The following is a 17126-nucleotide window of genomic DNA, read 5'->3' on the forward strand; positions in this document are numbered from 1 at the left end:
TTATTTTTATTGATTTCACTGCATCGAGCCCACTTAGATTCACTTGGATAAATGTGTCAATCAATGAGGTAATAATGTAAATTAATCTTATAAACAACTAGCAGTCCCGGCAAACTTTGTCTTGCCGTTTTGTGGCGGTTTGACAACTGTTGAGCTCAAAATAGCACCGCACTCTAGATTGGTTTCATTTCAATCGTGTTGATTTTCTTCCCAGCTCACAAAAATCAGTAGTTTATAAATTTTCTTACTTTTCTAGTTGATTTTCGTAACTTTTTATTACATATAAACACAGCCAACACGAATACGAACAGAACCGTGCAAGAGTCAAGCTGATCGGTTCATCCGTTCTAGAGTTTTGTTGCCTCAAAGGGACTTTAAACTCATTTTTATATATATAGATGAACCACTTAATAAAGGGTTTCAAAACGACGGTAGTTTTTCATCGTAAGTTGTTTGAAAAATAAACGAAAACTATTGTTCCTCTCTGTTTTCGATAATAAATCGCTTGCGACAACAATAGCGTCCCAATTATGAATGAAATATTTCACAATAGATCCTATTGTTGCATATCCCATTGAATGCATATGGGACTTTGGAGGAGTTCCTATCCGCAACAGAAAAAAAGCAAATTTTGTTTTGAGATTGTTATCAATAACGTATTCATATCAAAATTTGTTATTGAAATATTTTAAAAATTCACTGTTATTAAGTTGTTATTGAAACTAACAAAACATGTTATTAAACAGGTCTTCCAGAAACATTTTTTTGTTATAATTTTTGTTATTTTGCCGCTTATGACAGACAAGTTTATAACAGGATATGTTATGTAAATAACATGAAAATAACTCTTTCCGCTACTCAGTTATTTTTCCAAAATAACACATTTTATTATCCTGTTGCTATTCTCTTCTGCTCGGGTATACAGAAACCCCGTAAAAACTTTCGCAGAAGTTCCAAATTCGGCCATATTGAGTTCGGTCGCCATCTCGATTTTTTTTTGAAAACTTTTCTTTTCGCGATGTTCACAATCATAGATTAAAAAAACTGTGAAATAATTGCATTGCATATTGCATTTGTATAAACAGTTGGCGATATGATTAACGAAAATGAAAAGACGCGCAAGTTTTCCGTAACACATTTGGAACCTAATCTGAACAAACAAACCAGAGTAAGATGTTTCATGTGTGTTACATAGCACATTTAATGCAAGCTGACTGTATTGCCACTTGTGAGGAATATGTAAGCTCCGCCTCCATAAATCGATGTTAAATACGATGTTATTTGTAATTTCTATGAAACAAAGCCGCAACTTAACGATATTCGGAGTTTCAATGCAACTCAACTGACAAGATGGAAGTTACGTGCGCTTTTATTGCAACTCTTTTAGACCAAAGCATAGAAAACCACATTTTGGATGATGTTGCAGGTGCTGCTTGGGAGATATATGAATTCTTGCTACTAAAACTTTCATAATAAGTCAAAGCTTGAAAACATTCTAAAAATTTTCACTATAACCAAATCGGGAACCACTATGACGATAAATGGTACATTTACCTTAGTTTTTCTTTAAAAACTCAACATGGTGACCGTATTCAACATGGCTTTCCAACTACAATTTGTTTTGAAATTATTTTTGCGGACACTTTCCATATACACTCTCGCTCAAAAGTTTGGGGTCACCCCCTCAAAAACATGTCATTTTTTTGGGCCCATATCTCCGCCAATTTGCGTCCGATTTCAAAACCCTAGGTTTCATTCAAAAGATAATAAGTCAAAGAAACTTTGAACATGATTTAGAAGAAACTTTTTCAAAAAATTTTGTATGTAAACTTAACCCAAAGTTGCCAAATTTTCTAAAAAATGAATATAAACTTACGGCGGTGTCGCTGGAAGTTGGGTCGACCAAATTTGAAGATGAGAGCGGTAATATGACCCATTTTCTATTAGCTTTCAACTGCTTTTTACAGAACTTAGCTAAAAAATCTAGAAAAAAGTTATTAATTAAATTAATCCTTGATGTCATCGACCAAAAGTTTGGGGTCACCCCTCAATATGATGTATCGGCCAAAAGTTTGGGGTCACTTTCGTAAAACATGGAAAAGTGATTTGGTGATATCTTCGTCATGTATAGTTCAATTTTAATTATTTTTGGCTCATTTCAAAGATAATTAACAAAATTAACGTTTGATGTCTTCAACTTAACGTATTTAACGATTTTTGTATATAAAAATGTTATGTAAAGTTAGCACATTTACCACGCTTCAAAAAATGAGACAACTTTACATTAAGTTTTAGTATGTAAATTTCAACAAATATGTGTAGTTCAATGTCTATGCAGTAAGTATCATTTATTTTGTTTCAAATAAGCCAAGAAGAATTAAAATTGAACGAAAGATGACAAAGATATCAACAAATCACTTTTCCATGTTTTACGATAGTGACCCCAAACTTTTGGTTGATGACATCAAGGATTAATTTACTTAATAACTTTTTTTCCTAGATTTTTAAGCTAAGTTCTGTAAAAAGCAGTTGAAAGCTAATAGAAAATGGGTCATATTACCGCTCTTATCTTAAAATTTGGTCGACCCAACTTCCAGCGACACTGCCGTAAGTTTATATTCATTTTTTAGAAAATTTGGCAACTTTGAGTTAAGTTTACATACAATTTTTTTTGAAAAAGTTTCTTTTAAATCATGTTCAAAGTTTCTTTGACTTATTATCTTTTGAATGAAACCTAGGGTTTTGAAATCGGACGCAAATTGGCGGAGATATGGGCCTAAAAAAATGACATGTTTTTGAGGGGGTGACCCCAAACTTTTGAACGGGAGTGTATATTTCAGAACATGTTTGTTACAAGTTCTGTTATAAATCTTTTGGCACGAGTGACCAAAATAACAAAAAATTATCAATCTCTTTCGCGACAACACAAAAAATCTTATAAATTCTGATATAATTTTGTTACAAAAAACAAAGATTGCACCAAACGTGTTTCAAAATTGTGTTAGAGGCAATGATATTATAACGCATAATATAACAACTGTTGTTTAACATCTGTTCGAATAAATAAAACAAGTTTTGTTATCATTTTGTTACTAATATTATATCAAATGTTTATATAATTTTGTTAGGGATATTCACATAAAAAAATCCCCATAACAGAATTATATCAACTATTGTTATTTGTATCAACAGTTGTCATAATTTTGTTATGGTCTTGTTATGTGCTTCTGGTCGGGTAGTGTGTGCCACTCAACTAATTTTGTTTTCCAAGCAATTTGAATCTAGAAGAATCTGGATAACTCTACTAGAGGACCTAGAGGAGGATTCGCAAATCAAGGCAGATTGACTCAACATTCATCCAGAAATTCCACCACAAGACTTTCTCCTTTAACTCCGTCAGCGATTCTTTCTGGAGCTCTTTCAGAGCTACCTCTTGGAATGCCTTCTTGGATTTCTCACAAGATTCCTTCCTTCACCACATTTTTCTTTGTAACCACCTTAAATTCCTCTCGTAGGTTCTTCCAGATTCCTACCTGCATTTCCCCAAGATTCCAGCAGTTCACTCCAATTCTTGGGATTGCACTAACGTAAGAACCTCGTCAACACTAATAAGACGCGGCGCAAGACAGGACACAACTGTTGTGATACTGATTTCTTTTAGCGTCCCACAGAAAACTCGTAGGTTGTGTTGGGAATAGCTTTAGCTGCAAATGTATTTAAATTTCAACTTATTTTCCAGTTTTTAGTTTTTACAAATTTGTACTCACAATTTTATCAGTCTCCCTTTACAAATCCTTTAGTTTTATCGATTTAGTGTAGTATGTAGGTAAGCTATAATAAGTTTTAATTAATTAGGTAACAATTTTAATAGATTTCATCTCACACTTACGTTTAATTTTTACAGTTCAGTTTGCACAAATGAATTTAATTTTAGATGAAATAAATGAATCTCGCAAAACAGTTTCTTTTCTGGTTCTACCAATAACGATTTCGCTACTTGTTAGACACGAAACCACACAGTCATCCCTTCTGACATTCCTGCTATTTCTGACGGTTCTCGTATACTAGTCCATCATATTCGTAGTTGCCCTATCGTAATTTTTGTCCGTTACGTGCCGAGGGGTACTCGTCGTCACATCCCCCCACCCGTAAACCATCCTGTCCAGCTTCCGGTTTAGCTTCAACTTCGACGTCGAGTAAAGCCAGCTTGACTACTGGTCTCCGCAGTGTACCATTCGCAGTCTGAACCCATGCTTGTCGTACTCGTCTATCTCTGCCGCGCACAATTTTCTCAACCCTTCCTCTTATCCACTGGTTCCGTACCGCACCATCAACGACCAGCACTAGATCTCCTTCCGCTATTTCCTTGACTTCATCGAACCATTTCGATCTTCTTGAAATCACCGGCAAGTATTCTTGAATCCATCGTCGCCATATTCCATCTGACAAGTGCTGTGCCAACTTCCAACTGTTCCTCAGTGTCGCTTGATAGTCCGTTGGCATCACCGGCATTTGCTTCACTCCGCTCGAGTTTCCCAACAGAAAGTGGTTCGGAGTCAAAGACTCCTCATCCGCGGACTCCAATGGTATGTACGTCAATGGACGCGAGTTGATCATCGCTTCTGCCTCGATCATAACCGTTTCCAAGACCTCATCATCTGGCCGTCGTTGTGCGTCTAGCAAGCCTCCGACTGCTACTTTGACTGATCGGACCATCCGTTCCCAAGCCCCACCCATGTGAGGGGCTTCGGGGGGATTGAAAGACCACCGGGTTGTGGCGTTGGTGAATGTAGATGCTAGGTGTTGAGTCAGATCGTCACACTCCTGCATGAGCTGATTGCTTGCGCCAAGAAAGTTTGTACCGTTGTCGCTAAATATTTCAGCCGGTGCCCCGCGTCGCGACACGAATCTCCTCACCGCCATTACACAAGACTCCTTGGATAAACTGTGCACAACTTCCAGGTGCACCGCACGAATTGTTAAGCATGTGAAAAGCGCTATCCACCGCTTGACATTGCTGCGTCCGACTTTTACTAGCACCGGACCAAAATAGTCGACACCTACGAATGTAAACGGTCGGACATAGGGCGTCACTCGGACCTTCGGCAGCGGTGCCATAGGGGGTGGACTAGGAATAGCTCGGCGAATTCGGCACGTCATGCAGGTATCTGCCACCTTAAACACCACTGATCTTAGTTTAGGAATCTCGTAGAGTTGCCGCATCTCATTGACAATCGTTTCACGATTGCGGTGTTGCAGCCTGCGGTGGTAATAATCAACGAGTAGAAATGTTATGCGATGTTGTCGAGGAAGAATTACCGGATACTTGTTGTGGAACGGCATCCAATCAGCATTCCCGAAGCGACTTCGTTTCCGCATCACTCCTGTGTCATCAATGAATGGACAGATCTTATACAGTACGCTTGATTTTGGTAGGACTCCATCAATATCTTTTGAACTCCTTTTTGTCTTTTGCAACATCAGTACTTCTAGGGAGAAGCACTCCGCTTGCGCTTGCATCCACAGCGATCTTTCGGCCGCCAACAGCTCCTCCTGCATCAGAACCCCCAGGTTCCGCTCTTGATTCCGTCGAGATCGCCGTATATTGTCAATAAATCGTTGAACGTATGTCATGGTACGATGTAGTTTCTCCCATTTACTGAACCTAGCAATGTCCAGCAACCCCGTCGGTATTTCTTCGTGAACATTGCACGCCACCAGCTCCTCCTCCGTAGAAAGAATCTGCTCAATTTCTCCTGGCCAAGATGATTCCGGCTGTTTGAGGAATGCCGGTCCTTGGAACCACCTGTTCTCCGTCCTGATGTCCGGTCCAGTTCCCCATTTCGTCGCGTCATCAGCAACATTCTCCTTTGTAGGTACTTTCCGCCACTCGTTGACGTCCGTCATCGAAAGAATTTCTCCGACTCTGAAGCCAACATATTGATTGTATCGCCGCTGGTCTGACCGAATCCAAGCGAGAACGGTATTGGAATCAGACCACAGGACACGCTTCGTCACAGGCAGTGCGTGCATTGCTATTATGCTGTTGAGCAAACGACATCCCAGAACTGCAGCTTGGAGTACGAGACGGGGAATCGATAGCATCTTCAGCGGTGCAACTTTAGATTTCGCTCCTACAAGACTTACAGCAGGACCTTCTGGTGTATCCACCCGGAAAAATACCGCGCATGAGTACGCAGACTGGCTTGCATCGACGAACGCGTGCACCTGCAAATTGGTATAGCTGTTTTCTTTAGCTCCGCTGAGGTAGCAACGAGGAACGCGGAGGGTGCTCAGCTTCGGGATGAGTCCAACCCATTTTTTCCACTGCATCAAAACTTTTTCGGGGATCGGGTCATCCCAACCTATTCCTGTCGCCCATATGTCCTGCATCATAGTGCGTCCATGAATCAGGAAGAACTAAATCAATCCCAAAGGGTCAAAAAAGCTCATGACTGTACGCAACACCTCTCGTTTCGTGGGCACATGCGACAGATCAAGAACATGCAGTAGATTGTCTCTAAGAGAAACAGAGAAAGTGAAAGTATCACTGTCAGGAATCCACTTCATGCCCAGTACGGATTCAATCCGCTCATTTTTCTCCACACAAATATTTTTCTCTGCTTCCGGTGATTCTTCGCCGACCCGTGCAGCTATCGTCGCTTCGTTGGACAAGAAGTTGCGGATTTCGAAACCGCCCTCAGCATGTATAGCCTTCACCTGCTTCCCGATCTTTACCGCTTCTTCGACCGTTCCGAAGCTATCCAGGTAATCGTCTACGTAATGCCGATGGACGATGGCATCTGCTGCCCGTGGATGCTTCGCTTCGAAATCACTAGCGTTCACATTTTTTATATATTGAGCACTACTTGGTGAACAAGCAGCTCCGAAGATGGCCACATCCATCACGTATGTCACCGGCTCTAGTTGCGGATTATCTCGGAACAGGAATCTCTGGAATTGCCGATCTTGTGGACGGATGAAAATGCGATGAAACATTTCTTTGATGTCACCAGTTAGAGCGAACTGGTACAATCGGAACTTCCCAATAACCGCCGGTAGAGATGTCAGATAATCTGGCCCTTTAAGCAGCGCTGAATTGAGCGAAATTCCATCAACTTTGGCCGCAGCATCCCAGATCATCCGCAACTTATCCGGCTTCTTCGGGTTCATGACAATCCCCAATGGTAAGTACCAGCATTAGTCTGCACCGGTAGTAGATAATTCGTCATGCGTTGCTTTGTGCGCATACTGTTTCAACTCGTAGTCTCGCACCTGCTGTCTGACGCGTTCGTATAGTGTTGAATCCTGGTTTAGTCGCCTTTCCAGACTGCACATCCTTTTATACGCCATTCCGTAGCTGTTCGGGAATCGTACATCATCTACCTTCCACAGGAGCCCCGTCTCGAAGGCGCTGCCGATTCTTTTAGTTGTTGTCTGCAGCAGCATTCTCGCCCGTTCGTCATCCTTGGACTCCAAACGTGTAGTAGGATGCGTTACACCGCTATTGTCCAGAGTGATGTAGTCACGAACCAACTGGTTGAGCTCTGACTCTTGATCGGTCCATCCTCCAAAATGAAGCCCACACACGACCGTCGATGCTGGCGTTGCCGCGCATCCGTAGATGCTCCACCCGATGCGGCTCTTGGCGGCTATCGGTTCAACCCACCTGCCTTCTCTGATTTTCAGCGGTACGGTGAGCTTCAAGTTGTCAAGACCAATCAAGAGCTTTGGTGACACGTTCTCGTAACTTTGTATTGGTAGACCTCGAAGATGTGGGTAACGGCTATACATTTCTTCGTAATTTACCGTCTGCGACGGAAGTAGCAGTCCACCCACGGTACGAACGTTCATTAGTTGGTACTGCTTCGTCGATCCCTCGGCAGAAATCTCAGCGCTGATTCGTCTCGAATTTGGTTCGCTTCGCTTTATATTACCGGTCCACTGCAAATTTAGAGGTTCTGTGGCTCCCGTCAGCCCAAGTTGATCGGCCACGGTGTCCTCCAACAGCGTGATCTTGGACCCTTCATCCACGAAAGCGTAGATGTTCACCTCGCAGCCTTTCCCATATAACGTGACAGGAATGATTCTGAACAGAGGTCCCGCTTCACTCAAATGGCTCGTTGAGACCGCAGTGTGAACAGCTGCTGACGGAGAATGTAACAGATAATGATGTTTCAGTCGACAATCGTTTATACCACATTCCTTAGCGGTTTTGCATGGCCATCTGCCATGGAAGTTCAGACATGACCGGCATATACCGCTCTGCTGCACCACGTTCAATCTTCCTCCGATGTCCATCGATTTGAACTGGCTGCATTCCGCAACCCGATGTCCTTCCGCCTTGCATACTGCACAGGGTTTCTTCGGAGTCCGGGTGTTCGGAGCACTGCTTCTAGTTGATTCGCTATCTGATGACAAAATGGGCTCCATATGTGCCTGCACAAATGCTCGTTCCCTATTCTTCAGATTTTGTCCCGGAACCTTCTCGAAGCTAGGAAAATCGTCTGCCACGTCATATGCGAGCTCCACCAACGTTGACATGAACTGTCCAAAAGTGCTCAGGTCCACGTCGACTCGCATACTCTTGAATGCGGACCACTTCAGCTTGTAGTCGACAGGCAATTTGCCAACCAGATCATGTAGCAATGATGGGTTAGTTAAATGTGCCTGCTGTCCAGCATTCTTTATGTGTTGCACCAGGTTATCCACAACCAGGCCGAACTCTATTATTCCATCCAAGTCGTTGATTCTTAGGGAAGGAAGTCGACGAACTCGCTCCATCAGTGAACGGATAAGCGTTTCTGGTCGCCCATACCGCATCTCCAAAGTACGGATCACGTGTGGAACACTGGCAGGGCAAAGTAATCTGCTGCGAACTGCTTCGAGTGCTGGTCCTTTTAAGCAACGTTGAAGACGAATCAAGTTTTCGTCCTCAGAAAATCCGCACGTGGATGTTGACCGGCGAAAGTTGCTTATCCAAATCGGCCACTCTTCCGGATTACCCGAAAAAGTAGGTAAATCTTTACCCATCACCTGTCTGGCAGCCAGTTGCCGGTTCGTTGGACCATCCACGTAATCTTCGCTGCAGTTTTCATCACCACCAGATGGAGCACTCCTCGGAATCGGTTGTCCTCTTCTTTTTTCGACTGCTTCCTCACTTTGACCGGTTGCCGCTTGATTATCCCGATCGTCAACTGTCCTCCTGTTATCGGTACCAAGAGGACCCGATGGACGCACACTAGCACTTTGGTTTTCATCACTATAGCCAGTCCCGTTTTCAGTCGACCTCATTTCACTTAAACGGCGTTCACTTACCCCTCTTTCTCGAGCCACAATACGATCCCGGGTTTCGAAACCATCAACGCAATCGATTTCACAGAATAACAGTTTTTGATTTTGTTTTCCAGTACTGGCTTGAATTCTGGAAGGTCCCCCCACTTTCAGTTGCTCGAACTCATCAACGAAATGTCGTTTAGCGAAGTCATTCGTACGAGCTTGCTGATCTTTGATTGCCTGACTAACCAATGTACGTGTGGGGATAATTGGAGACGAGACTACATTATTGGGCGTTGTTAGAGGGGGGTGATCTAAACTCCTAGTGGCCCTAATATTCGCTTCTGCGTGGGGGTTAGTTTTCTCTTCGAGGAATACTTGCTTTGGAGCACCGGTAGGGTCGTCTGCTGATATAAACTCCTTCTTTGATCCTGCTGTCTGCGGCGCTGACTTCGTTAACCAGTCCTCCACGAAGTCCTTCGAGCCGATATCCGTGCCGATCAGACTGCCGCGGCTGCTACCGTACTCGGAAGCCTGCCGGATTAACTTAACCTTCTCTTCCTCGGACTGCCTTCGGATTGCCATCTGTTGTTTTCGGTATTCACGTTCCAATTCCATTTGCTTCTTCAGTGCGGCCTTTGCTTCAACGATCCGTTTCGCCTCGATTGCCAACTCCCTCTCGCGCAATTCTTCCTCGAGCTTTCTTTCGAGGTCCTGAAGTTCCTTTTCTGCTGATAGCTCTTCTTCTCGGATTTTCTGCTGCTCTTCCACGGCTTTCAGCTCCAGCTCCAGTCGTATTCGGGCACTAGATGTTGTACTGAGCTCGCCTTTCTTCGTCTTCCGGCTGGTTTTGCTACCGGTTGACGATTTCGCTCCTACTTTCTTCGATGGTACAGTTAGGTTATCCGGTGCCGAGATTGGTACTTTGGGTTTCGCACCTTTTTTATTCGGATCCGTCGGATCCATCGCGTCTTGTCCAACAGCAAGATATTCGGTGGTAACACTTTTAGGGGGTTCACAGGATGCACATTTCCAACCTCGATCTTGAACTGTGGCATCAACCTGAGCGCAAGAATAATGATGCCATTCATGACAGACATCGCAGGCCACCATGTCGTCGTGTTCGTCGGGCTTAGTGCATGCCTTACAATTCCGCGGCACCTGTGAATCGTTCCCTTTATCCGCAATTGTTCTGCGGTGATAAAATTCTAAAGAATGTTGTGATACTGATTTCTTTTAGCGTCCCACAGAAAACTCGTAGGTTGTGTTGGGAATAGCTTTAGCTGCAAATGTATTTAAATTTCAACTTATTTTCCAGTTTTTAGTTTTTACAAATTTGTACTCACAATTTTATCAGTCTCCCTTTACAAATCCTTTAGTTTTATCGATTTAGTGTAGTATGTAGGTAAGCTATAATAAGTTTTAATTAATTAGGTAACAATTTTAATAGATTTCATCTCACACTTACGTTTAATTTTTACAGTTCAGTTTGCACAAATGAATTTAATTTTAGATGAAATAAATGAATCTCGCAAAACAGTTTCTTTTCTGGTTCTACCAATAACGATTTCGCTACTTGTTAGACACGAAACCACACAGTCATCCCTTCTGACATTCCTGCTATTTCTGACGGTTCTCGTATACTAGTCCATCATATTCGTAGTTGCCCTATCGTAATTTTTGTCCGTTACGTGCCGAGGGGTACTCGTCGTCACACAACAATTATTATTCTTACAACGTTAGAGTATTTCAGCAGTTCTTCCGAAATTCCTTCTTGAGAGTCTTCCAGAATTCTTGAATTGCGACCGATTTTACCTGAAGTTTTTTTCACAGGGATCTTGCAGGACTCCTTCCATAAGTATAGTCCCTCGCGAGATATTTCACAGAGTTTCGCAGTAGCGTTTTCATCAATAAATTATCATAGGATTTTTCCAGGGTTCTGCTCGGGATTTCTACAAGATATTTCTCAGATGTTGTCACGGAGTTGCTCCTACAGTTTCTTTCTGGATTCCTCTTGAATTATTTTAGTAATTCTTTTCGGTTTTCATACCGCTATTTTCACATGAATCCTTTTCAGGAATTGTCCCAAATATTTTTAAGCAATTCCTCCCAGAATTTCTACAGGAATTATCCCTGGGATTTCTACTAAATTTTTGGAAGCAACACCAGGAAGACCTCTGGAAGACATTCCTGGAGAACTACTGAAGAAAACCCTGCCGGAGTCGCATAAAAATCTCGGGAAAAAATGTCGGAAATCTTTCTCGGAAAAACATTTAAAAAATTAACAAAGGAACATTGGGAGAATTTTGTTAGGATTTCCGGAAGATATCAGAACCTCTGGATTAAGTGCCGTGAAACATTCCTGTAGAAACCTAGGAGAAATGCTATGAAATACTCAAGTTTTTACACCGTTTAAAATGATTTGACATGCATGTGCACAACAGCTGCCCATATTCGCATAGTTGACGTAAGCGCCACGTAAACAAACTTTTGAAATTTTAACAATGAATATTGAAAAACTTGAGATTTTTTCACGTTTATATCTAGCTAATGACTAGAACTGATTGATTGAATAGAACTGATCACAATTATGCACATGGGATAGATATTAGCTTGTGAATGTTGACATTGTGGTTACGTCAACTATGCGATTATGGACAGAGAAACAGGAGCACACTTATAATACAACGCTAGAAATGCGTAAAAGTAACTTTTATACAATCAAAGCTTGCACTACCGTAACTCTTATATGACATGTGTGTTGCTTGGGTAGCAAGTTGGTCAGCAATTTTATAGCTTGCAATGTTTGCAACGTTTCTCTAAATCCAGTTCTTCTACGAAAATAATGTATGGACATACAAGCTTGTAATAGCAATAAAAAATGCGTTGATAGCTTTCAAAGCCTAGTGACTGTCTGTGAAAATACTGATATTGGCGGTCTCCAGATAGCCTTGAGGAAGATACATGCAACGGATAATTCTAGACCAGTCCTCATGTCTTTCTAATAGCTCTCCGACAGGCCGGTTTTGTTAGCCACTGAAGCAAGCCCGACTAGAGAAATGATGACTGTTACAGGTAGTCCTTAAAGAGATGCGGTAACTCATATGAAAATCTTGATTTTGTATATAAAGGCTGAATACAGTAGTTGGTAAAGTCCCAAGTCTCACACTTGTCACAGAAAAGTCACGGCAGCGCAGGTTTTTGGTGCGTAGAAGTCACTGTGACTTAATTCTTACAAATTCCCAAGTAACATTTTTAGTTTTCTTATGGTCTACAAGCTGATGTTACGATCAAACCGTTAGAACTTATTCTAAAGCTTATTAATCTTTACAGCTGTAATAAACCCGTGATAAAACCCTATAAAACCTGAAAGGGCCCACCCTACAGGAGGTTGTTCAAACCATTCCTTAAAACGTTATGTATGCTACTAGGTTTTGTGACACGTTCTTGTAGTGGACTATACAGCATAGATAAGACCTGTTGGGTAGGTTGCGAGAAGAGCAATATGCCGTATTGAAGTTCGGAAACTATCTTGAATGTAAGATTAAAACCACAGCCTAAAAATCAATCTGAATCTAAAATCATTACATACTGACAGTAAATTGCAAATTATTCATAATGATAAAACGAAAACTATGTCGATCATCAATGTTAATAAAATTCAGATGGAAATTTCTCCGGAAAGGAATTCGGTTACTAAGACAAAGAAATTCATGCCGCAAAAAACTGGCATAATCCCATAAAATATTTCTGAATAAAGCGAAGCGCCACGTCATTAACCTCACATGAAATATTAAAAATATCAATTTTGATCTCGCTTGCAAAGCTATGCATGCAAGCCACGATCCAAACATCAACATGGCGCACACAATTTGCTAGCAGGAATTGATTATCGCGATGAAAAACATGGATTCCTTTAAGTTAAATCCTCCTGGTTTTGTTTGCGATTGTTTAAGATCAGTTAGAGTAAAAACAGCATCTTCTAGAGTTGTTATTCTTTATCGATACGGTGCAAAGGCTGACATACACCTTCTTATTCTTAACGCATGATTATATGCACTTCTCAAACACTGTTTAGTTAGAACTTAGAACCTTAGAAGGAGATGCGAGTGCAGGCTGAACGCTCTTAAGAACTCGCCGCTTGGCTGACAGTCGTAAAAATGTAAACAAACCAAAAGGTTTGTATTTTCGATAGATTTTAGTTATTTTTCGGGGTTTTCGTGGTCGCTTTATCTGCTGGAGTGTTTGGTAAGTAGATATAATCAATCAGGATCTTCCTCCATCGGCTGTGGCTGTGTGTAAATGAATGTGGGATGCCGAAGCAAGAGCAAACGATACGATCCCTACCACCCATATCTTGCTTGGGAAACCCCGGTCACAATCGGACTCTAGCGGGGGAAGCTTAGTTAGATCGTCTAGCCAGACAAATTTTGTCCGCCGAAGATTGTTTTAATTACATTTCCTTTATATAAAATGAAAAAAAAAAGATGTCTGATTGATAACTTTTTCATTTGGGTAGCATATTAAATCTATTCACCAAAAGTAGATCGCATTGCTGTGCCACTCTCAAGCCAGCTTTAATGCGTCTGATGTTAAATCCAAAAAAGTTTATAACTACTTTATCACGACTTTATACAATCTATCAGGTTAAGATATGCCAAGTTTTATGATCAATTTTAATACGCACTTAACAGTTGGTTTACAATGAAATTTTTGCTTGGCAAATAGGCAAGCAGGTAAGTTATATTCCATTGGCTTGAAAGTATCTACAAACTGTTTTAAAGTTGCTTGTGTTGTTAAAGCTGTTTTACAATATGAACTGCTTCATTAAACCAAAAAGGTTTTACCAAATCCGTAACAAAACCCTAATAAATATTATCTAAGAGCAGAAGGTATAGAAACTTTACTTGGGATTAATACTTAATTGGTCATAGTAAGTTTTAGTAACTTCTGCCTTACCAAAATCTGCGTCGCTGTGACTCTTCTGTGACAAGTGTGTTACTTGGGTTAGGCATGTGATATTTTACCATGTTTATTCTTAGTCAGCAGTGTTGCCAGCTTAACGAAACAATACTGAGTCTATCATTAACAGACATGATGGTTGGCTCTTGATAACAATATCAATGACGTTGAAAAGTCGATTATTATTTTTTGTTAAGCCTTATTGCACTCTACTTTATACGTGTTGCCAGTTATCAAAACGGTTGTTTTCAAATTTCTTGAATTTCGATTGATAATTAATACTTTTCTTTTTAACCACTATTTAGAAGTTTAAATAATAAGGGAGATCGAAGTAAGCATCGTCGCGATCGGACGTGTTTTGTTTCGTCGTGTCAAGGTTTTTTTTCGCGTTCTTGTCCGGTTAAGTTCCCGTGATACTTTCACCGATGGTTCATCATCCGGACCGATTTTCGTAGTCCTCAGGACTGGGTGCTGCAGGTTTCGTAAACAGTAGTGCTTTTGGTGCCGGGTTCAGTTCGGCCAGTTTATGTATCGTGATTGAAAGCAGCCAGTCTATAGAGTAAAAGAAGTGTATTTTCACCGCTCGCCGCTGGTGAACCGTTTGGTGCTGTGCCACCCAGACATTATCTTCGATTGGAGGATTTCGTGGGTTTTCTAGTATGAAGTGATTATCCGCAGACTTTTGTGTTGGGTCAAATATAAAATCACGGGTGGTGTTTTTGGAGATTTCGATAGAGTTAGTGCGATAAAGTTAGTGGTTTGGCCGGATCGGATGCGTCTTCTCATAGTGACGTATCCACGTGTATCACTATCGACCAGGAGTAATAGATGGATCCGGTTATCAACATTGGGCCACGGGACGTCGCAAGTTCCATTCCTCATGCGGATTCAAGGATGAATTAACAAAATTCGGTGAGAACGTTTCATGCTTTATTTTTTATTTTGACATATATTCATACCACTACATTACCTAATTTCATATATGTATCTCAATCTCGGAGCGTTTGGTACGGTATGTGTTCGCGAACATACGCTCCCAACGATGGCAGCATCATGCTATGCTGCGCGACCAACACCAACCATCGCATCGGAACCGTCACCAAGCATCGTCACGAGGCACCCGAGCCGACGGAACAGCTGCGATTAACAACGAGAGAGTGAGTGCCGTGAGATCCTGTCGTGAGTGCAGCGGAGAACCCCACCGTCGCAGCCGTCGTCATCGTCATCATCATCGACTGTCGTCGCTCTGCAGCTAGCGTGATGATGGTTCCCAAAACGTCGCGTGGGTTCTACACGCGCGTGGAACCTTCCACGTGATTCTGGAAAATTAAATGTTTGGTATAAATATGCGACCCGCTCGCAGTAGCGAGTCAGTTGAATTCCAAAAGTGAACAAGTTACAAGCGTTCGCGAGGCTTGAACATCGCGAAGTGAAATAATCCAAAAGTGTAAATAGTATGCAGTTAGAGAATAAAGTAGTGAAAGTGTTAAAGTGATTAAGTGTTTCCCTCCCTATCCGAAATCCCTGTTCTCTACTGCCGTGCCTTACAGTCCAGTGCTTCGTGCCTAAATATTCTTGTGTTCATTGCCGAACAGTATGTCCACGCATCCTTCCTCCCCTGTAGATTCAAGAAGTGATCCGATTTAAAATAAATATTCATTGAAATCGAATCATTTCAAAGAGTCATCTTTGCGGTAAACGCTGCGCAGTAGGCCTGGCCGCTTTGATGCTTGTGTCATATCTTCGATATGCTGCAATCATCAATATTGACAAGAAAAATAATCGGGCGTAATCTAACCTGATTATTTTCCAGGATGCTTTCTTGTACTGGCTGCGCATGTGTTAGATTAGATTAGATTAGACTATTTAGAAGTTTAAATAATAATGAATAATAAAAACTAACTCTTTTATGCAATTCGATAATCATATTATTCCTATATGTACAGTCAGAATTCGTTAAGGACAAGGTATTTGGAGTACATTGCTCAAATTTTCTAGAGCACCGTTTTTTAGAACCGGTGAACGGGTATGGCTGTAAATGCATCACGCTGATTGTTCAGTGGCTGTCATCAGCGTGATGCATTTTGATCCAGATCCGTTCAACGGTTCTAGAAAACGGGGCTCTAGAAAATTTGAGCTACAGGGGATGGCCAAAATGTTTGGGATAGGCAACTTTTTTTTCTCTCACAAAAAAGTTCAACATGCTATAACTTTTCATAGAGTGCATCAAAAAATCTCAAATTTTGACTGTTTGTCAACCTACTATATGTGCATCATTGGTACAAATTTGGGCTCGATTGATTCATCTTCCACAAAGTTAGAACCGTTCGGGTAAAACACTATTTTTTCGACAACTATTTTTTGAGCTGTCATATCTCGGAAACCAGTAAAACGAATTGAATGAAATTTTGAACGTACACTAACAATATACAAATGCTTCAAACTATCAAAACATAGATTCATTTTGAACGTTGAAAAAAGTTATCAAGGATAGACATTTTTTGGATTTTTCTCGAAAAAAATGTTGGTTTTTTACGTAAATGTCAGTAAATTTTAGTGTTGATGTCCAAAGATTTTTCACTTCTGTACTCAAGTTATCTTTAATCAGATATATTAGAGCCAACTTAGCTTAAAAGAAGAACACATTTAGTAATTTTTGTGTGGCATAGTAAATTTGAATTATTTTCCTCTATATGGGTAAAAATTTCAATCCGGTATAATTTAATTCGCCGTGAAGAAATATTACTTTTTATAACGTTGTATTAAGTATCAATATACTGTTGATAAACGTATAAAAATTAATTTAATTCGGTTCACTGGTTTCCGAGATATGACAGCTCAAAAATGAGTTTTCTAACAAATAGTGTTTTACCCGAACGGTTATAACT

General features: G+C 41.0%; 2 protein-coding genes across 14 annotated transcripts in view; one reads left to right on the forward strand and one right to left on the reverse strand.

Moving 5' to 3' along the window:
- LOC109432457 (uncharacterized protein CG43867) overlaps window positions 1-17126 on the forward strand; it is a 917308-nt gene that overhangs the window by 98940 nt on the left and 801242 nt on the right. The window lies entirely within an intron of this gene.
- LOC134290120 (uncharacterized) lies at window positions 4090-6396 on the reverse strand. Its single transcript, XM_062857156.1, has one exon. The coding sequence runs from the start codon at window positions 6394-6396 to the stop codon at window positions 4090-4092; it is 2307 nt and encodes a 768-aa protein (XP_062713140.1).

This window comes from Aedes albopictus, chromosome 3 (genome assembly GCF_035046485.1).
Source record: "Aedes albopictus strain Foshan chromosome 3, AalbF5, whole genome shotgun sequence".
NCBI lineage: Eukaryota > Metazoa > Arthropoda > Insecta > Diptera > Culicidae > Aedes > Aedes albopictus.

Bases quoted from the DNA above. Each gene is read 5' to 3' on its own strand.
- LOC134290120 (XM_062857156.1), bottom strand. From the start codon at position 6,396: ATGATGCAGGACATATGGGCGACAGGAATAGGTTGGGATGACCCGATC.